The sequence below is a fragment of the Centrocercus urophasianus genome, unplaced genomic scaffold (genome assembly GCF_019232065.1).
Source record: "Centrocercus urophasianus isolate 14NV4802_14NV808 unplaced genomic scaffold, USGS_Curo_1.0 seq_9, whole genome shotgun sequence".
NCBI lineage: Eukaryota > Metazoa > Chordata > Aves > Galliformes > Phasianidae > Centrocercus > Centrocercus urophasianus.
In genome coordinates this window covers 22,270,068-22,292,078 of record NW_024885532.1, presented here as the reverse complement: position 1 = coordinate 22,292,078, position 22,011 = coordinate 22,270,068, and the positions used below count along the sequence as shown (strand labels likewise).

The 22,011-nt window shown below is 39.7% G+C and overlaps 1 protein-coding gene across 2 annotated transcripts in view; it reads right to left on the bottom strand.

Annotated features, from left to right (window-relative positions):
• Positions 1-22,011, bottom strand: part of COG3 (component of oligomeric golgi complex 3) — a 31,267-nt gene that overhangs the window by 6,405 nt on the left and 2,851 nt on the right. The window contains exons 2-19 of one of the 2 annotated variants that reach the window (XM_042838889.1): positions 21,177-21,323; positions 20,618-20,679; positions 18,700-18,865; positions 16,760-16,834; positions 16,548-16,640; positions 16,126-16,251; positions 14,861-14,941; positions 14,638-14,681; positions 13,694-13,820; positions 13,203-13,294; positions 11,879-12,018; positions 10,502-10,662; positions 8,370-8,475; positions 7,153-7,277; positions 5,525-5,614; positions 3,607-3,727; positions 1,146-1,234; positions 912-1,046 (exon numbers count right to left, since the gene is read on the bottom strand). In XM_042838889.1, coding sequence (XP_042694823.1) covers positions 912-1,046; positions 1,146-1,234; positions 3,607-3,727; positions 5,525-5,614; positions 7,153-7,277; positions 8,370-8,475; positions 10,502-10,662; positions 11,879-12,018; positions 13,203-13,294; positions 13,694-13,820; positions 14,638-14,681; positions 14,861-14,941; positions 16,126-16,251; positions 16,548-16,640; positions 16,760-16,834; positions 18,700-18,865; positions 20,618-20,679; positions 21,177-21,323 — 1,980 coding nt within the window. Of the gene's footprint in view, positions 1-911; positions 1,047-1,145; positions 1,235-3,606; positions 3,728-5,524; positions 5,615-7,152; positions 7,278-8,369; positions 8,476-10,501; positions 10,663-11,878; positions 12,019-13,202; positions 13,295-13,693; positions 13,821-14,637; positions 14,682-14,860; positions 14,942-16,125; positions 16,252-16,547; positions 16,641-16,759; positions 16,835-18,699; positions 18,866-20,617; positions 20,680-21,176; positions 21,324-22,011 lie in introns of those variants that run through there. The other variant, XM_042838890.1, reaches the window with a different exon arrangement.

Below are 22,011 nucleotides of genomic sequence, written 5' to 3'. Positions count from 1 at the left end.
TTCAGCACCTAAGAATACCAAAAAACCTCAAAAGGATTTATATTTAATCAGGTTAGTCAAGCTCCCCAAATGGACAACTGGAATCACGTGGACAATCTATCCATCTCAGTAACCCATCTATAGATCTTTCAGGCATCCCTTTCCAAAAGCCAGCAGCTGGGATGTTTCTGATGTTCATACAGTGCTGTAGCCCCAGTTTCTGAGTTGCCTTCATGCTACAAAAACACATCCTCTCAGTACACAAAGATCTGCATCACATTTTCCAGAAAAGCACAGAGAGTGACCTGTTGCATCTCAAGATGTTTTGCAATCCTGAGCCCTGCAGTAGGGTTTTACAAATCAATGCATTCTAAAAAGACACTTTTTTGTTGTTCTTGTCCCTAAGGTGCCTGATCTTCCTTGAGTGCCTAAGTTTTGTCAGGATCTTTTGTCACAGGGAGGACTTGGAAGGAAAGTCCTGCTCAGCAAGGGCTCACCTTGTGTAAAATATGTCGAAGACAGAAATCTTTAACAAAGTTAACAGCCATACTCTAAGACTTCCCTCAAGAACAGGCATGACCTCACTACTTCTTTCAAGGCTTACAGGTTTGGACAAGATTGGATAGTGCCTTTCCTGCAAACAGAAAAGCTTCTGCTGACTTTCATAGACCTGTTCCAACTCAATGAATCAGGTAAAGCTTCTAGATTACAGAGTCTGTCACGTTTAAAACTAACCTACGCTTTGTTCCTTTAATCTGTAACTCTCAAAAATGCTTGGAAAGTTCCTTGTTGAACTTCAAAGGAAGCCCAACTTTAAAACGGGAAATGCCATTACCTTCAGCTAATTGGACCCATCTCCCAAACCCAATTTAACTACTAATTCCCTTGAGTTGCCAGTATTTCAGTTAACATACAACACACCATGCCTGTACCTTTGTCATGAACTCCTCCAGCTGCTCTATAAATTGTTTGGTTTGCTGCTGAATGAACTGCTCACAAGCTGCTTTCAGATGGCGATCGACATCTTTCTTAGAGTCAATATAGTGTTCTCTGATTTCCGGAGTACCCTGGAACAGAAGACAACAAATCCCTCCTTTTTATTTGCCAGACATCACCACCCACTTAAATGACCATTTTTTAATGAATGCAATAAGACTCCATATTACCTCCAGTAAGAACTGTATCAAGGCGTTGTTGCTGTTTAGTCTAAAAAATCTTGAAACTGTCTTAGGGTTCAGGATTTTAAACGCTGCATCTGTGAATAAGAAAGTCACTCAAACTGTAAATAAAAGGGATTCTGCTCCAGAAACACACAACTGAATGAGTAAATGAGTGAATAAAATGGTCTAGTGCCAGTAGGACCCCTGTAACATTACAAATCCCATATTAATCAATATGCAGACCCTGTTGCCCAGGAAAACCAGGTATGGTTGCACAGAACTGGGAACTGGCACTCTTTTCCCACGTGCTTTAGTTTTTTTAGTTAATACTGAACAACAAAACATCAAGGTTCACATAGACTCCTGTTAATGGTCACAGCAGGAAAAGCAACAATGCCTGCAATTAACACATCATCCTGAAATTAGTGCTATTGCATTAAGGGGATGTTGTTGATCTGAAATCTAGTCAAATTAGGGTAAAAAACATATCAATATAGTTCCAGTGTGGCTTGTTGGCCCAGCATTACTTATTTACTATCCTACACCTCCATCAGCTTTCTTCCATTTCAAAAATAACCCCGTGCTTCTGTTGCTGTATAAAACAATGGGACACAAAGATGATGTGTGTGAGTATGAGAAGAGCTGCCAAAAGTATCAAACAGGGAGGGAATGCACATAGGCACTGAACTAAGAATCTGCACTCCTATGCAGTTTAGAGGAGGCTGCAGGGAAAGATTCATTCTGTCCTCTGAATTACTTCTGATTCCAAGAAGTGCCTAAGTTCACCATTAGATGCTTACAAGCCAGTCACTGTGAAAACCACCTTTCCCTACTCTATCTTCCAGTTACAATTACCTTAGTATTATACTAATTAAAAAAACAAAAAAAAAAAGGTGTTAGCATGACTTTTACATTAAGCAGTACTTGGAGCTATAAATCTCAAATTAAAATCTACGTGCAGAAAGCTTGGCTGGAAGACAACGGAACTCTTATTAGCCATTTTATTTTACTTCTACAACTCATTCCAAATATAAAAGCCTTGCTGGCCTATGTAATACTACATTAAGAATTTCCAACAGCATCCATTCATCTGACATGAAAAAAAAAGTGTTTTCTATTACTTACCACTATAATGTGCAAAGCACTGGCTGGCACAAAAATTTATTCAGTTAAATACAAAAGGAGAGCAAACTTGTGTGTCAGCCAGCACAAGACACCAAAAGGATGTATTTACCCTTTAACCTCCAGTCAACTAGAAACTACTCAACAGGTACATGGTTTCATTGATGTTCAAATGCAACAGATGAAATGGTTAGTGTAGGAATGGCTTGCTCCAAAGTTAAAACAGCAGCATATTAGACAGCACAGAAGAAAAATTATGTTCAGCTTTCTCTTTCAGAATGGAAGAGGAGAATCATAGAATCATAGAATGGCCTGGGTTGAAAAGGACCACAATGCTCATCCAGTTTCAACCCCCTGCTATGTGCAGGGTCACCAACCAGCAGACCAGGCTGCCCAGAGCCACATCCAGCCTGGCCTTGAATGCCTCCAGGGATGGGGCATCCACAGCCTCCTTGGGCAACCTGTTCCAGTGCATCACCACCTCTGTGTGGAAAACTTCCATCTAATATCTAAACTAAACCTCCCCTGTCTCAGTTTAAAACCATTCCCCCTCATCCTATCACTGTCCAGTCTTGTAAACAGATGTTCTCCCTCCTTTTCTATGCTCCCTTTAAGTATTGCAAGACCATAATGAGGTCTCCTCAGAGCCTTCTGTTCTCCAAACTTCCCAGTTAATGCTTCCCATTACTCTCGTAGCCCATGAGTGTTCCTTGCTATATTTAAAGGGTTTTTTTTCTGCCTTTTACCAAGGAACCCCACTACAACTTTAAAAAACCGTGACTAAGGCCATTACTCTCTATTTTTCCTACAGCAGACATGACTGCTACATAAAACCAATACTGCTTACAGGACATGCAACATGAAAAGTTCTTTCCTAAGTGAAACCTCACAGAAAAGTCCAGGAAAACTTAATTTATTGCAGGCAAGTCAACTATGTGTTTTTTTTTTTAAACTGATCTGCTAAACTGCAGTAACAAAACATACTCACTGAAAAGACCAGAAAAGGGTAAAAACATTTCTGAGCAACAGAAGCATAGATTACTTTGACATTTTTAAAAGGGAGTGGATAAGTAAGTTAGGTTAACAGCAAGGAGCAATCGAATGTATTCCATACAAAAATAAAGAACTTGTTAGATACATCACAAATTGCCCTTAATCAAAGAACCTTGTTTGTTGGCTGCTCAGTTTGTTGGTTTTCTTTCCAGAGAAGATAAGAACAAAGCACAAGAGATTAGAACAAGCATACAGGTCATTGCAGGTGAACATAAAATAAACCCAGAACTTCTGCTAGCACAGAAATGGAGGATGATCTCATCCCATTCTGTGGCCAGCAACTGCTCAGTACCTCTAGTTTTCTTAAGGTCCAGGGAAATTTCCTTAATGGTGAAATCAGTGTGGAAAGGAGCAATTTGTTCACGAAGAATCAAAAGGTGTTTTATTAAGAAAAGCTGTCCATCAACCTGGGTCTAGAGCATAACAAGAAAAAACATAGGCATTACATGTGAAGAGCAACCATTAAGTGAAAAGAACAATTTCAACACCTTCACTTGTGTTAGCTACCTTCCTGTAACACGCACTAATAATCTTAGTAATAAGATTTTTCCATTAGTCTGCAGTGCCATTAACTACATTCCAGCATCGACAAGCTCCACTTACTTACAGCTCACATACTCTGCTCTACAGAAGCAAACTTTATTCACATTTGTTGGAAGATAGGGATTATAGAGCTACATGACTAAATGCCCACGTTAGGCACAGGCATCCATTTTTTTGAAAGACACTAAATTATTCTTCATAAAGGACAGGAACTATTTCATGTAATTCATATAAAGTTGAAAAAACTTGAGGTTGTAAGATTGTTTTTCATCGTTGAGATGATTAAAAAGCCTAAAAGGCAGCTAATCAAGATTATTAGAGAAACATGAACCATGCTACAGTGCAAAGATCTTACGAGGCATTTTTCTCATATCATTAAATGCAAAGCTTAATTTCTACACTGTATGGCAAAGATACAAAGAAAAAACAAGGCCAAGTTCACACCACGTTTTGAGACCATTAGTTTTGCACTGCTTGTTTTTTTAGCTGTGTGCTTTATACTGCATGCAGTTTTTCATCTTCCATGTTCATGGCTCATTGAGGTAAATGGGGGAGGACTCAAGATTTGGCATTTGCCTTTGCAGGCTGGAACAGAAACTTGACATGATATAATGAAAAAGTAAAGAAACCAGGTTTAAAGCTACAATTTTAAAACACAGAAATGTTCACTAAAAAATACGTGAGAGAATAGTTTACTGAGGTTCTTTTTTGTTCATACATGCAGAATTTCATCAATTAATGTTATATTAACATGCATCCATACAAGGCTGGATGGATAATTAGCTGCAGAAACCTGTATTAGATATATAAGACATAATTACATGATTAAGCAAGAAGGAAATGTGGCTTGAACTTATTTTTAGAGGTACTATGTGTAAGAAGTTCTGTTCTTCAAGGGACACTAAAAAGAAATACTTCACAATAATGTGAATAACAATTACCTCTTTTTCATTACTAAATCCTTACTGTCTATATGGAAAACTCCTACAAGTTTAGCCTATCAAGACTTCTCTATTGTTTTTAAAATAAATTTTATTTCCTGGCTGACAGGAATTAGCAAACACTACAGTATTTGCATTAAATAAATTCTAATATTAAAAGAAACAAAACAAAACAACCAAAAGGTAAAACAAAACAATTACGTAAAAGTAGCATGGAAGGTAAAAATGACTCAATGAAACTGCACTGAATTCTGAGCAACAAATGCCAGATCAAAGCTTTTGATTATGGACAGTTCAGAGCAAAGAATAGCAAAGAATACTTATCCTATCTTTCCAGGGATGTTAACACTTGGAAAGATTTTGGAAAATTCAAAAAACAGAGGCAGAGAAAAAGAGAAAAGAATAACAGGCAATGGCAACAAACAAGTAGCAGAGACTTCCAGTAGAATGCTTGTTCAGGTATCACTTGACTAAATTCACATGAGCTGCTGCAGTCTGTAAAAACGACTGCTATGATGTGTATTTTACCTTTTCAGACAGGCTTGCATGTGAATTTATTAACCATAAATAAACACTAGCAATTCCAGCATGTCTCAGGGGACAGAGCAACATGCTTTCACTAAGATTTCAATGGAATTCTGCACGGCTGCTTCATGGCTTTAGGCATACATGGTGTAAAGAGAAAAAAAAAAACCAAACAGCTAAGCCCAAAGCACAGATTCTGACCTTGTTTTTGCTGATAGAATCAGCAGCTCCGAGCAGTGAATGGACGCAGGCAGATAAGGCTTCTTGTGATAATCCCTGAAACACTGCCCTCTGCAGGGAAGAGAAAATCAGACAAAAAAACAGCAGAGCTTCAGCAGAATTCAGAGTTGAGACTTGCAACAGTTATGCTTATCAGTAGATAAAACTCTAGATTAGCTACACCTTGTCTAAATGCAATACAACAGGCTAAAGCTTTGACACACAGAAGTTTGCTACAGCACTCAGACTGGATACAAGTACACACCAAAGTATGTGTATGCCCCAATTCACCCTCAACTTGGATCTGCACCTGAGTCTGTGACACCAACACACCGACAGCCACACACATGAACCTTACTTCTCAAGTGCCCAGGCAAGCACATGTGTGTAAAATTTAAACTTGCAACAGATGTGAGATCGTTTGAGTGAGTTTAACCCTAAGCAGAGCCAAAGTACTTTGCTTTGGGCCAGGCTAGTAAGAAACACGACAGCTGCCATGGCCTGGGGGGCACACTGATCAAGCTGCAGCAGCCACATTGCATGGCTGAGCCAGCCCTATGAATGCAGGCAGCCTCTGCCAGCACTTCCACATAGTGCATGGCAGCCCCAACTGTCCCAGGGGGTGCCAGTACCACTTCATTTACTTCTTCTCCTACCAAAAGGATGCAGGCAGGACATATTGACTCTGCCAGCACACACACACTGTTAATTAACTATATCAACAATTCAAAAGTCACCCTTCTCCAAGTCTCTAGCCAAAAACAATGTCAAATCACCATTTATGTTTAATGAGATTGATAAGGCAAGCAATGAAGCATTAATATTTTCCAGTTTCTTTTTAAGTAAATACCACACTGGAGGCAGTTTCTCTTAACACCTATCATAGATACCATGAGATGCACTAAGCATATATTAGGATGGAAGACATACAGAGAAGCAAGAACACTCACAGTGTGTTTCTCAGACTTACTAGCTGTTAAGTGACAGACAAAAATCAGATTTTGACGTGTAAATCTCAAAATACTTGTGAAGTAAATACTACAGTTGCTTCTGTTAGACATGAAGATTTCCTCTGTCTTAAACTGTGGATAATGTAAACATTGTTTGCTGTGTCAGCACCCTGTGCTTTTGAAGATGTGGTACAAAAAACACGAGGAACATCTTCAAAATAGAGAAGCAATAGAGCCAGCATTTTTAAATCAGAAACACCACCCTGTCTGAGGAGCTGAAAAGTACACAGCAAGAAACACGTTCATCCAGGGATTTCAGCAACAGGGTCATTCCATATAAGTGAGCCAGTGCTTTCTATTCTACCTTTTCCCCATCACTCCTCAACTTTGGTTTACGTATCTTAAGCATCACATACTGAAAATACATCTGTAATAGCAAAAGGAATGGATGTACAGGCCAGCATACTTTCTTCTCATTCTACAAGCACAAAGTTGACTTGGAAATAATGACTAGAATTTGTCAGTCCACATGTTTTACATAAAGCAAAGAAGACCAATAAGAGGTAACAGAGGCCAACAACTGTCCATTCCTTTTAGACTGAAATATTCAGAAATGGTTCCACACGCCTCACTTAAAAAATGAGAAGACTTTTTGCATACGTCTATACATCTGTACAGTTTGGAGAGACACACAAGGGTCCTTCTGACAGTAGGGTACCACATGCCGTGCAGATCTGCTGGTGAGATGGTGGACTGCTGTCTGGGATTAAGGGATTCCGCTGAACCTATTTAAAAGTAAAATTCATGCATGAATAACAAAGCCATCCCCCATCCATCCTTCCAACTGCAGCACTGACTGCACTTCACACTGACTCCACAATAATTCACAGAATCACCAAGGTTGGAACAGACCTCCAAGATTATCAAGTCCAACCATCCACCTACCACCAATATCTTCCCACTAAACCACGTCCCTCAGTACAACATCTAAATGTTTCTTCAACACCTCCAGGAACGCTGCCTCAACCACTTCCATTGGTCTTTGTCCTTCTGAACAGGACAGAACTAGATTACTGATGTATAATAAGGCACACAGCTGTGAAAGACATGAATACTTGTTTTCAGTGATGGCCCAACTTCACCTTTCTGAAGGAATTAATTTTACAGGCATGTCTCCAATGACTCCCCTTCCTCAACAGCTGAAATGCTCAATTACAGACAAGTGTGGAAACAAAACAGTTTGTGATCACAGAACTACACAACTTACCCAGAAGGAAAAAAAAACAAACATTCCATCCATCTTATTCTTTCATGCTTTTCTTTCTATAGGGTATAATTCTACATGAATTAAACAGCTGCAGAAAGTGCAGGGCTTGAACATCATTTCTACTGCAGTGAGGAGGGTGTAAAACAAACAAACAAAAAACATTTCCTCCTGGATAACTTCTGACACCTCTTTATGCCCAAGACAGATTTTCACAGCACCTGACAGAAGCCCTGCATTATTTTCTTTTCCTCCTAAAATCTTGGGCAATATCTAAGTCAATAACACTGTAACTCTAATTCTCATCAGCAACCATCCAAAAAAGGAGAGGTGCTTAGAAGTGCTTGTTCCATCATTAGCCTTATAAGGTGCTTAGGTGGCAAGTGTGGGAATCGTCTGAATTAATTCACCAATATCCTTCTCCCTTTTACAACAGAATACTTATTGTCACAGTCATTAGAAGGCCTGTAAGACCTTAGCTGTTGGTTTGAGGTTCCTAGGTTACTTGTCAGTCACTTCAGCTGCTCACGCAGGCATAGGAATGAAAAAGAGACACTTTGAAGGGTAAATAATCCCAATCAATTAATCTGACAAAGTGAGATATATTTCATACCAGATTTAACTAAATTGCAGGACTCGGGATCTTCTAGCCGGACATCTGAAAATGAAGCCTCAGATGGCAGCTTCTTCTGTTCCTCTTTTAAGCTCTGTGCAATTTGCTGCAGAGGAAGACACAACACAAAACAAACTATATTATATTTATTATTTAAACTGGATTATGCTGTTTTGATTACAATAGAGAAAAGAGAACTAAATTGCCGAAGAAATCAACTATACTCAGCTCACCAAAGGAATGAGAACAAACTAAGTAGAGACAGCTGCTTCCAAAATAGTAACTGAAACACTTCCAAGCCAATCTAAGATTCACAAGCACTACCCAGAGGCATGTAAAGCACTTTTCTTTCCACTTTGCCTGTTTTTACTGATCTCCAAAGATTAACCAGTCGATACACCTAGAAAGAAAAGCTCAGAACAGGGGAACCCAATCCAACATTTAATTGGATTTCATAGAGATAATCTCTATGATGGCTTTATTGCTATAAATGTTAGGTGCAGATGGCCTTGAAGTGCTCTCCAGTTTATTCCCTGCAGGAGTTCAACAAAAAGCTTTCAACACTTCCACACTTCAACCTTTTTCACCACTGGGTCTGCTTTAAAGCGACTGCAGGCAGCAAGAACGGGCAAAGCACTCCATTAATATTTGAGTAGAACAGCACAAGAAATACTCCTGCCCTGTGCTTTTAACATTTTAATAATTCATTTACTCAGTCATAAGGTCTCTCTGAAAAATAAGGTTTTGAGATATAAAAAGCAATCAAACAACAAAATGAATCCCCAAACCGGATAGAAAACGGAGTCATGTGAGGACACATGAAGAACAGCATAACTGCTCTCTAGAATGAACTGGAGAGATCATTTTCCTCCTCTTCCTAAGCAAACAGCCACAGAACTCCTGCTAAAAAATAAGATCCTGCAGAGGCAAGCAGTACAGAGACCTGTCTACAGAAGTCATAGCTAACATAAAATTATCCAAACCATTCCTTCATCTAGTTATATTCACTTCAGTAAGAAATACCGTGCTCCAAACAGTTACACTGCTAACGCTTCTGATCGCTGCCTGATCCCATTTAGTTACGTTGTGTGGGATTCTCAATTACTGGTTTGGTCTTCTCCACAAAAACTTATTGACCATTAAACTTCCAGCATAAAGGGCAAGGATTCCATTAAACTCACTTGCTTCAGGATTTGTAAATGCTTTGCTAAAATCCTATTAACATCATCTGTCATCACGAAGGCATGAACTGCAACATAGCAAATGCTATAAGCATGTATAAAACAAGATTACAGCAATGTGAATTTGGCACAAAGAGGCTTCTCACTATATTTGTTCATTTAGAGGCAATAATTGAACAGAACCGGGTCCACTTAGACAAAATTTTCTTCCAGCCCACAGAAATACAAACACACATAAAACACAGAAGCTTTAGAGCTAAGTAACACTTGTTTCTGAAATCAAACAACATATTGACTTCTCAGCCGCAATTAAGTCCTCTGATTTGTAAAGACTGCCAGCTATTCTGGTACTTAAAAGTAAAGCAGAATGGAAAAATGAAATATGAATCTCGCCAAGCCATGCTGGAATTGTCATTCTTCATCAACTCAATCCTCTGACAACTTGGAAACTTACAAAAAGAATGGCAGGAGCTATTTTGGGAGAATTCGTATTATGCTGGTTATTAAATATCTATTTAGTATTCTAAGAGGAAAATTTAAGAAGCTTCAAGGTTAGCTAAAACCATTAACTTTGAGAAATACCTTCAGTCCGACATAAAGTGCTTTCTGACATCTAGTGTAGGGTCATAATTTAATCAGTAGAATCATAGAATCACAAGTTTGGAAGAGACCTGGAAGATCATCTGGTCCAACCACCCTCCCATCACCAGTGCTACCACAAGCTACTAAACCAAATCTCATAGCTCCTCATCCAGACACCTCTTGAACACTGCCAGGGATGGTGACTCCACCACCTCCCTGGGCAGCCATTCCAGTGCCTGACCACTGAGAGAAAAAAGGTGACACTTTGATAGTGCCAGTAATAACAAACCTGAAAAACAGAAACAACATACCACACAAATGTATATACAAGGAAAACTAAACCAAGGGCAGTAAAATGTAATCCTATACCTCCATCATTTCCAACTTGTCAGGATATGCAAGATCTCCCGGAGCAGGTTTGTAGCCTATGATATCAGTCTGAATGTAAATATGTGTCCTGTAGACAAGACGCTCTTGTACATCTTCTAACATCTGCTTGACGCCAGCAGCAAATGCACCTAGTTGTTCAGCTGACAAAGGTTATAAAAAGAAAGACACAAACCTGTGAATTTCACTACACAACAACTTTATGGATGCAGAAGTTTAGGCATCACCAATATAGAACTGGCACAAAACTGACTGACCGCAGAAGTCAGAGCATTCTGAGAACAGCGGCACGCAGACAGATTTGTGACTCTGACATTGCAGCCATTCTAGCTCTCCAAATTCACATCACATGTGAATATGGGATCTCACAACATCAGACTCATGTTAAAGTTAAGTATTTGGATTGCTTAAAAATTAGGTTCATCAGTGCATTTCTGCCTGCATACCTCACCCATCTGCTTTGGTCTTACCACAGCCAATGCCTGCAGTACAGCTATCAGAAGGCTGATAAGCTAACACACCTACCTACACAGTAGAGCAGATGACTCAAAGCAGCTCAAGTCCAGCTTCAGAACTACTGCAGCAGCCTGAGTTTAAGTAGCAAACTAACTTCTTACGATTAGCTAAAGACCTTGTGACATGCTTTTTCCTCATTCCAGATTATGTTACAATCCCACTTCAAGGAATATGAGCAATCCTTCATGGTTCCAAACACAAAGAGCTTCTCTGTGTTATACACCAGTTGCCAAGTATGAGTTCTATTTATCATTTGGTGCAAGACTGAGAAATTATTCCATTACACACTGATAATGAGAAAGGCAATGAGTTGCCAGATATTATTAACTTTATAGTCATCTCACTTCTAATAGAACATTAACACTTAAAACTCCAAAATCTCTATCAACTTCACAGCTGAAGTTCCAATTTCTAGTCTAAGAATCACCACGGCAAGGAGAAAGAAAAAAATCAGGTGTGCATTCCTTTTATCATCATGCATACACAAAGCTCTACATGGATGATGCTTCAGCAGAGCCAAGTAATGCAATTTATTCATTTGAAAAGACTCATTTAAATCAGTCTTGGAGCATGGATGCACACTGGGTGAATGCTTACTTTGAGAAAATAGTACTCTGTAACACCAGTCTACTAATTTAAGTGAAGACAGAACAGACTCATAAAGCACAGACCTTTTATAAACACAAAAAATTATAATTTAGTTCAAATAACCCTACCACAGGTTTAACACATTTAAGGCTCATTAGAGAGAAAAGAAAATCTAGGGAGATTGTTGCCTATGCAAATGAATGATTGTGTCAATTAAGAAGGTAGTGAAGAGGAATCAGATTCCATCTGAGTTACCATTGTTCTGTACATGATCTTCAAGCATCTCATTTTTGAGGATCCCACAGAGTTCAGACAGAGTCTCCAAGTGAATAACGTGGATGATCATTGGCCGCAGGACATCATATAATGAAAGACACAGCTTCTCCAAGAGTTCACTGTGAAATAGAAATTAAACACAGCAAAACACTTTCAGGATCCCACAGTAACAAATTAAAATCATATCACAAATACAAGCTATTTTTATGCCAAAAATTTCTTAAATGAGGACGAGAAAACATGTTATCATAGAAGTCTTAATAAAGTACTGTTTAAAACAACAACCCTCTGATTTCCTACCAAGTCTCCTATGAGATGCAGAAGACTTTAAAATGGAAGTACAGTTTTGAATTCTAAGGCAATCAAACAAACAAGGACAACAAGAGTAACAACAAGCAACTTGGTAAAACAGTAAGCCCTCCTAGGCTAAAAGCAGAAAGTTTCATCAGCCTTATTAAATACAACATTCAATTTCTACTCTTGTCAATCCAAATCTCTACTCTTGTCAAGACTCTTACATCTGTATACAGACACCTTACTCCTTACTATTATTTCTTCAGAGCACCTCAGTGTTTTAGAAAAAAAGGAGCTTATTTATTATGCACCTAAGAAAAAGCTGATGAGGTACCTATACACTGAAACACTTTCCTCATAACATCTTAATTAGTTACAAGGAAGAAAGGGAAATACACACATATTTTTTTAATGAAGGGAGATAACTACATTTAATTGATTCAAAAATAATCAGAAGTTTTTTTCTTATTCTTGATATACAGTGCAATAGCTATGAAATTTCTGAAGAACACTCTACGCTGATTTCAATGAAGGACATTTACTTTAGGATTTGGACTGTGTTAGCTAAATTGTCTCTTCAACCAGCTGAGCCCAAATTCTGAGCATGTCTCACATGAGACCTAAGTATCTCAGGAAACAGCTTCTTGTTAAGTTAAAGAAACTGCATCATAACCACAGTAACTCTTCGCTGATTGGCTCAACTGTGTAAACTTCTACAGTTATTTCCAAAGCAACTGTGTATTCTTTTAGACATTTACATTATTGGAAGGAGAAAAATATTTTCCAATATTGGATACTGGAAAATCAAAACAAACAAACAACAACAAAACAAACAAAAAAACAAGACAGGAACATCAAATTCTGATGCATAAAATAATCTAAGATTTTATTTCTTGCTGGTTCTCACCAAACTGCTTCAATACCACCATTTGCCATGTGATGCTGAATGCTTTATCACAGGACAGTAAATACTACATGCAGGAAGACAAAAACAGCATGTACCACCTACTCCAGTTTTGGTGTTGGTTTCGTGAAGAACTCATTGTAAAGCTGATGCTCATCCTGGCATACATGGACCATGAAGGCACAACCACTTCGCACCTGCATTCAGACAAGCACAAATAGCTGACTATTCAATGATTTTCCTTCCATCAGCACCAAAGGACATGTGTTACATAACTGCTGTTGTGATTAAACTGAAGCTGTGTGAAATTCAAGAAGCTCAACTTCTGACCCTTTTCATTTCTGATGAAATTTAAGTAACCACATTTTATGCTTCTGCAAATACCCCTGTGTGAGGTTTGTAGCAAAGTTTTTTCAGAAGAATCTTTCACAAGACACTTGAAAATACCAATAGATACTTCATGTGATTCAAAAACACACATAATTTTCATTATTCTGTGTGTAAACAGTTGAATTAAGTAAATAACTTTTACTGAGAGAAGAAAAAAACAGAAGAAATGAAAACATATGAAAATCAGGTAATCACTCTCCTCCTACCAGAGCACAATGGTCTCTGTTGTTCTGACTGGTCAACTCCGTAACGGTGCTGGAGATACTTGGACCAAGCAAAAGTTCCCTCTGGTCAAGGTAACACTGATGGATTTCATTGAGAACTTGTTGATACCTATCAGACGACAGAGAAATTAGAACAGTAAATGCACCCTAACGCTCACTTTCTGGTAAACAAAGCCTTCATTCTAATAACCACTTTGGAATCTACATCATGTTGATTTCTAAAGATTTATAGAATCACAAGGTTGGAAAGGACCTACAAGATCATCTGGTCCAACCATCCTCCCATCACCTCTGCTACCACAAGCACTAAACCAAATCTCACAGCTCCTCATCCAGGCGCCTCTTGAACACTGCCAGGGACGGCGCCTCCACCACCTCCCTGGGCAGCCATTGCAGTGCCTGACCACTCTCTGAGAGAAAAAGTCCTTCCTTATGTCTAATCTAAACCTCCTCTGGCACAACTTGTGGCTCTTTCCTCAGGTCCTGTTTGCTGCCAGACAAAGAGGCCAAACCCCTCCTCATCACAACCTCCCTGCAGGCAGTTGTAGAGAGTAATGAGGTCTCCCCTGAGCCTCCTCTTCTCCAGACTGAACAATCCCAGATCTCTCAGCCACTCCCCATAAGACCTGTGCTCCAGATCCATCACAGCTTTGTTGAGCTCCTCTGGACACACTCCAGGGCCTCAATGTCTTTCTTGTAGTGAGAGGCCCAAAATTGAACACAGTACTCGAGGTGCAGCCTCACCAGTGCTGAGCACAGGGGGATGATCACCTCCTCCCTCCTCCTGCTGGCTACACTATTTCTAATGCAGGCTAGGATGGCACTGGCCCACTTTGTTTAAAGAAGCAATGTGTTAAACTATTTTCACTAAAATAAAGATTTTAAGAACTTAAAATAGTTGAAAAAAGATCTGTAGACATACTCACTCTGGCATCTTTTCAGATCTCTGCTCTACTTGTTCAATAAGAGTCTACTCAACAAAAAACAAAGAAGTTACTGTCACTAAATGAATATTTGTAATCAGTGGAAAATAACTCAGAATTATTTTTCCCCCTGCATAGTTATTGTGCAATCCTTGCATTCACACTACTAATAAATTCAAAACCCACTTCAGAGTTTTATTTTTAAGTTACCTGCCAACCTACTTACTCTGACTTTGGGAGCAGCTGCTCTGAATTTTACGTAAAACAACGTGAAGGCATTGTCAGAATTTGGCACTGCTGAAGGATCCTTCAAAACAACAAAAAAAAAAAGAGATGAAGAACTGGTTAAAATGGAAAATACTGTATTTGGCTTCTAGCATTAACTGGCTGAGATAATTAGGCTCTAAAACAAAGGCCTGCATTTTTACTGTCTTCAGCACTTTCCACCTAGAAAGGTATGCTTCTTTTAGAACTCTGATCAAGCCAGACAAAACAAACCCCACATTTAAAGCTTCAACCAACAGTTTCTATAGCAAAAGTTACTTTCAGTAATTAAGGCATTCTCCACCAGAGCCAACAGCTTCCTCTGGATCTGCCACATTCTACTGACTGCTGTTCTTTGGTCTGCAGTACAACAATGGAACAAAATTTCCCTTGCACCTATCAGTTCCAAAGCTGAGAAGCAAAATTTCAGGTCACACTCAAGTTTCAGATGGTCAGAATTTGAGATACTTGCTCCTGTAGCTTCTCAGACCACCTGGGCACACAGCTAAAATCTGCAGGAATTCCAGCACTTACAGGCACAGCAGAAATCCTGTATAGCTACCAGTTTACTTCCCCTTATCTCCTTATGACATCGTAAGAAGCAAGTGCCCTTTCTTCAAAACAACATGAGGACAGGAAAACTCTTCTGCCTTTCTTGTGAGCAACCTGATCCTCCTTCAACAAACACAGACCAAAACGCCAGAATGTTTAAAACACTTGCATACGAGGCACAACATTAGTTCTCACCAGCCCTTTTTAATCTCTTACAACATCTCTGTTGTCCTGGAATAACAAAACTCAACACTTGGCCACAACCAATTCTAGCAGATACAAACACTAGAAGTTTCAGAGAACTGAGCAAAACACCCACAAACTGAACATGGAACATGTTCAGCACCATTTAACCAACTTTACTCTGAGGGTATCCATCAGCAACAGCTTTCTTTAAAAATGTCTACAGTCCCTCTTTCTTTGTTATCCTCTGATTCCCAGCTCTTGCATTAACCCTTGAATTATTCTCCACAACCTCCAAACCTGATCCCCCCAGTTCCATATTTCTGTCATGCACCCTTATTTGTCAACACAAACTGCAGCATGTATTGTGGCTGATTCAGAGCTACTGGGCACAAACCAGGCCAACAGGCAAAAAAACACTGAAGAAAACTACACAGTATTACACTACAGATTTCAGTACAGCTCAAGTTACCACTTACTGTTTCACCTTACCCTTTTCATTAACTGGTTTGTGAGGTTTTGCAGCGTGTTCACAGTGTATGTCTTGATAAGGTGCATAGCTTTCAGAAGGCATTGCTTGAATTTAGTCAAATATACAGGATAGTCTTTAAAATTTGGCTGAAAGAAATAAGAAATCCATTCGAAATAAGAACAGTAGAAGTGTTAAAAGTTTATCAAAAATTAAAATACTATTTTACTAGCTAGAAATGATAATTTCCACACACTAACGGCAGCATTTTATTAAAATCAAGCAGAATATTAAGTATATATTCAGTAAAAAATTTTACATGCATAAATATAAACAGTCATCTCCTCATTCTTAGTGGCAGACAGAATATTCTAAAGGAAAATAAAACCTGCTTGAATAGTTGTGAAACTTAAGATTTGACTAAAAACAATTGAGAGTCACTTACATGGGATGAAATATATGCAATACAATCATCAAGCTTAGCCAGCATGGGAATGAATCCTTCACTGTTCACAGACAAGGTAGGGGAGTTCAGTTTCTTTGGAAAAAAGACAAAGTATCATTGCAAGAATCAATGCAACTTTGTTTTAGTGACAAAGCTCAAAAGATTGGTACACTTTCATTTACCAATGCTCTTAGCAGTGCAATAATACTTACTGTGTTGATGTTCTCCAGCTCATTGAAATATGACAGCTTCTGCTGGATGTTTTCAGCCAAGTCAACAAGTTCTGACTATTAAAAATAAGGAAAATCATTAAGTTAGCATGCAATTTTATATCTAAGAAACATTCAGCTTCCTTTTCTACAAAATTAAAAGTTCAAATGCTCTCAGCACACATCAGTGTTAACCAGCTCCAAATTACCTGCACCCAAACACATACAATAAAAGATGAGGAATGCAGCAGTGTATGCATGCTTGCTCTTCTCTTTCACACTTGCTTTCTCTCATATCAGAGAAAGACACATAACTTTCAAAAATGTCTGTTCTGTGGGTTTATCAGCATTCCATAGGTACTCCTGCATACACAAGCTGTGCTGTCATTAGTATTTCAGAGAACTCTAAGTGACCTGTATTACAGAACTGGAGCTGTTCAGACTTCTTTTTCCAGTTTTGAGTATCTCAAATCATCCACAAAAATGCAGAAAATGTCAGAACAGATTTGCAGAGACATTAAATTTGAAGCTACTTTCTCTTTCAATACATTGATCCTGCTTCCATGTGCACTGAAGCAGCCCACACTACCCAGCAAATATATAGCAGGACAAAAGTTGTTGGGGCTATACACTGATGCACATATTATTTTTACTTGAACAAAAATCCCTCACCACGTACAAAATAGGGACTTTATACCAATTTAGACACTGTAGTTGCTGTTTCTAATTCTGACCTACATATTTAGGTGTGATTGTACCCCTCTACTCAGCTCCTGTGAAGCCCCAGCTGGGCTTCTACCGTGCGCAGGCCTGGGGCCCCCAGTACAGGAATGACATGTCCAGAGAAGGGCCACTAACATGATCAGAGGGCTGGAACACCTCTGCTATGGGGAAAGGTTGAGGGAACTGGGCTTGTTTAGCTTGGAGAAGAGAAGGCTCCAGCGAGACCTCATTGTGGCCTTCCAGTACTTGAAGGGAGCATATAAACAGGAGGGGCAACGGCTGTTTACGAGGGTGGACAGTGATAGGATTAGGGGGAATGGCTTTAAACTGAAACAGGGGAGGTTTAGGTTAGATATCAGGAGGAGGTTTTACACACAGAGAGTGGTGATGCACTGGAACAGGTTGCCCAAGAAGGCTGTGGATGCCCCATCCCTGGAGGCATTCAAGGCCAGGCTGGATGTGGCTCTGGGCAGCCTGGTCTGGTGGTTGGTGACCCTGCACACAGCAGGGGGTTGAAACTGGATGAGCATTGTGGTCTTTTTCAACCCAGGCCATTCTATGATTCTATGACTTAAGAACTTTCTTCTATTGGCTACCTTGAAAGTGGTTCCATTCACAAAGATGCACTGCTACTGCTGTAAGTGAAGATGAGAGCAGCACATCCCCCAAAAAATTACTCATGTTTTTGTTCTCAGAAGAGATATCAAATCTTCTCTAGCATCCCTCTCCTACCAGGTACTTCTTTCTTTAAACATTTCAGCATAAGTAACAGATGAACTCCTACCTATGTGCTATGTCAGAAAAACAACGATTGAGACTAATTTTGGAGCAGGATCTTTACAAGTTACAAGTTCTGAAGTAGTCAGACCTTGTTGCATGCTATATCATGTCTCAAGAAATCCTTGCACCACTGACATTCTAAAGCCTAAGAAAGCACGTTCCCTATATCACTGATGAAATAGTTCAAGCAGAGAAAGAAAATACCTGGGAAATAAGCTAGAAAATGAAAAAGAATATTTCTTCACAAAAACAGCTCAAAATATGTCTGTAAATGATAGGAATTATTAATCTCAACAAAGCTTGCTGTAAACAATGCAAATGTGGTTCAAAGCAAATGTAGGGATTGCCAGCACAGCTCACAAATCTCCTCAGCATAAGGAAGAAAACCTTTGGTGTACGGTAGATCAGAAGCTTCCAGTAATCTTCTCAGCAAAGCTCACCTGCTCTTTCAAAAGCTGTTCACAGGCCTCATGCAGCGTTCCTGTCTTTGTGGACACAAAAAGATACTGTTTTTGCAGTGATTCCAGATGCTGAAGGGCACTATTGACATCATTCAGTATAGCATCGCACTGCTCCTGAAAGCCGGACAAGTAATCCCTCATCTGCCTAGAAAAAAGAGAATCATCAGGAAACAAGTAAAATTTCCCTTCCCACATTTCTAAATCCAACTGCCTACGTGGAAACTGGCCCTACCTCTCCTAGTGTTAATTTGTCTCAGGGAATAAAAGACTCACACCAAACAAGTGTGTATGTCAAGCAGATGTTTCACGGCCTCCAGAAATAAAGAAACTCTTGAAATAGCCACTGCAGTGACTCCATTGCCTTGGCATCCCTTACAGCAAAACTACAGAGAATGAAGCAACACACATTTCAGCTTGTCTACAGCATGCAAAGAATGTTTAGATGGACAACACAAATGTAGCAATTACTGCAGGCTACTGCTCACAGCTAAATTCTACCCACCTTGCTTCCACTAAGGCAATTTTCAGTTTCCATTTAGAAATGACTTTACTCTCCTAAAGTAGCTGCAGTCAACCAGAGAGTTAAAACTTAGCATGAGAACTGAAAGAGGCCTAAATGAAAAAGACTTTGTATCTAATGTCACCAAGCCTGTCTGAGGCTCAGTGATGACAAACTCTAATGTCAAGTGGACCGTTTGACTTAAACACCATTTCACATGAATGACTCCTGGTGTCAGCTAAAACTTCCGAGTTCTTCTTTACCACATACAAAGCAGCACGTAGATTCACAGCTCTGATTAGTCTCATGCAATCAGGCAAAGAACCACTTCTGCTCCTCTGGTCTCCTGCAGATAATTACACATTGGCCACCCCACAAACCACTCTATGTTCGTGACACGGTGAGCATCTGCATGCCTTAATGTGAACAGGCCCACTGGTATAGAGTGAGGCTGTCATTCTTTACATGTTTAATGATCTGAGCACAGGCTTAGCATATGCTTAAAGCTCTGATTTTAGGAAATGCCACATCCAGGAATGTCAGAACAAGAGGAAGAGACAGAGCAAAGCTAAATGGAAAAACAAGAGGACTTCAGCACAATCTCTTTATAGCCAAGGGTAAGTTAAGATTCAAATTGGGCCAGTTTCTGAAGAGGCCATCTGCAAATCTGGCTGAGCCATGCAGCCTTGAGGTATAACATTTTTGAGGTATAAAACAAAATCAGTGGGAAGGGCCTCTTCAGAGGCTGATGGAAAAGTCAGTTGGACAAAAATAGATGAGAATAGCATGCCTCAGAAGTGGAGCTGAATAAAGCGTCAAGGAATGCTGGCAATGCAGACACAACCTCACACATACAGTCATTGGTGAATGGTGAGAGCAGAAATGACCACCACCACCATCTGTGGCCCAGAGCCTCCCTCAGAGAATGGCATTTCAACACCAGTGGCAGCAGAAAAGGCACAGGATAGCTCCTAGCATGTCTTTGTCTACAGCCTAGGTTGCCCAAGGAGGCTGTGGATGCCCCATCCCTGGAGGCATTCAAGGCCAGGCTGGATGTGGCTCTGGGCAGCCTGGTCTGGTGGCTGGTGACCCTCAACATAGCAGGGGGTTGAAACTGGATGAGCATTGTGGTCCTTTTCAACCCAGGCCATTCTGTGATTCTATGACTCCATGATTAATATACTGGGCAGTTCCAAAGGAAATCTGTGTCTCTTCACTGTTCTGCCACACAGCAACAGCCTTAAGGATGGCAACAGCACATTCAGCCTTCGAAAGCATCAGCTGCTGCAGAATTACCCAGCAGGTGAACCTGCACGTGTGTTAAGATTATATGGACACAGTTAAGTCCTTCAGGATTTAAGTTACTTACAACAGAAGGAACTGAGGAAGAACACGTACCTATACTTGGCACCTTCATCTTGATCCATCTGTGTCTGCAGCTGAGCAAACCAGGAGAAGAACTGGAAGAGATTTTATGGTGAGAACAACACACAACTCACATGCAATAAAATCAGTTACAAAAAGAAACCACCACACATTTATGAAATAGGAATTCAGGAGACGAGCTTTTGTTAAAAGCAGAGACATTCAACAACTTAATTATTAATCAAGAGAAAATACAACTCTAACACTGAACTAAAATGAAAAGGAGTGAACTTCATCTCTTCTTACTTGCACAAAGAACCAACAGAGCTGTCACACTGAAAACTGGGGGGAGCTGCCATTCTTGTACATTATGAGCCACACCAAAGATATGCCCTACTCTCTAACATTCACTCAAAATGGAAAAAGTATCCATTACTCAAAAGCTTAGACTTCAACAATGTTTTTCCCTCATGTTCCTTCACACATATTGAAAACAGACGAAAAAAAATTTAACATAGCCTCCAAGAAGTGTGCAGAGACACAGATATTTAAAGAACCCTCTGAAGACTACTGGCTCCCCAGCATCATTTACCTGCTGTGCTGTTTCAATTCTTTCATTCTCCATCCCTAGCATGGCAAATCCTTTCAGGAGAACATCTTCCGTGGATTCTGGCACTGCAGCTGTCAGTGCAACAGACAACGACTGGGATGTCAGGCTGCATAAATCTTCAATGGGAAGCTGCTCACAAACACACAAAAACTTCAGTCAGACAGCTTAGAAGTTGGTACACCCAGCTCAAATACAGTAACACATTCCAAAGCTTCAATGTGAGAAAACTGCTGGCATTTACTTCTAGTGCAGGCACCTAAAATACTGCATGACAAACACAAAAGAAAGGATTTTTAGAAGAATAGTTCCTGTTGAACAGAAATTCTTACCCACCAGGATTATTTCTTTTCCTAAGCAATAAAAATATGGAAACAAGCAAATTGGGAGAAATCTTATTTGAATACTATTAGAGGCAATTAATCAGCTTATACACTGAGAACAGTTTAGCAGAACAAAGACTGCTCTGTGATCTTTGTTAGAATAAGACCTTTCCGATTCACTTGACAACTGAAGCATGTTTCCTAGTGCTGAGAATAATACGAATAACGTAAAAGCAGAGAACAGTTTTAAAAACAACCTGGCAGCTCTCTGTAAGGTTGCTTACTCAGTAAAATGTTCATTACAATACCATTCTGGCTAAGAAAGAGCAACCAGGATTCACATGTTAAAAAACCAGGGTCTTAGGCCAAGGCTACATCAAAGGCAAGGGCCAAGGCCTTTCACATGGTCCCACTCCACATCCTTATTTCAGATGTGAAGGTTGGGCTATCAGGTGGATAAATAATTGGTTGGATTGTCACCAGAGGGTTGATTGAAG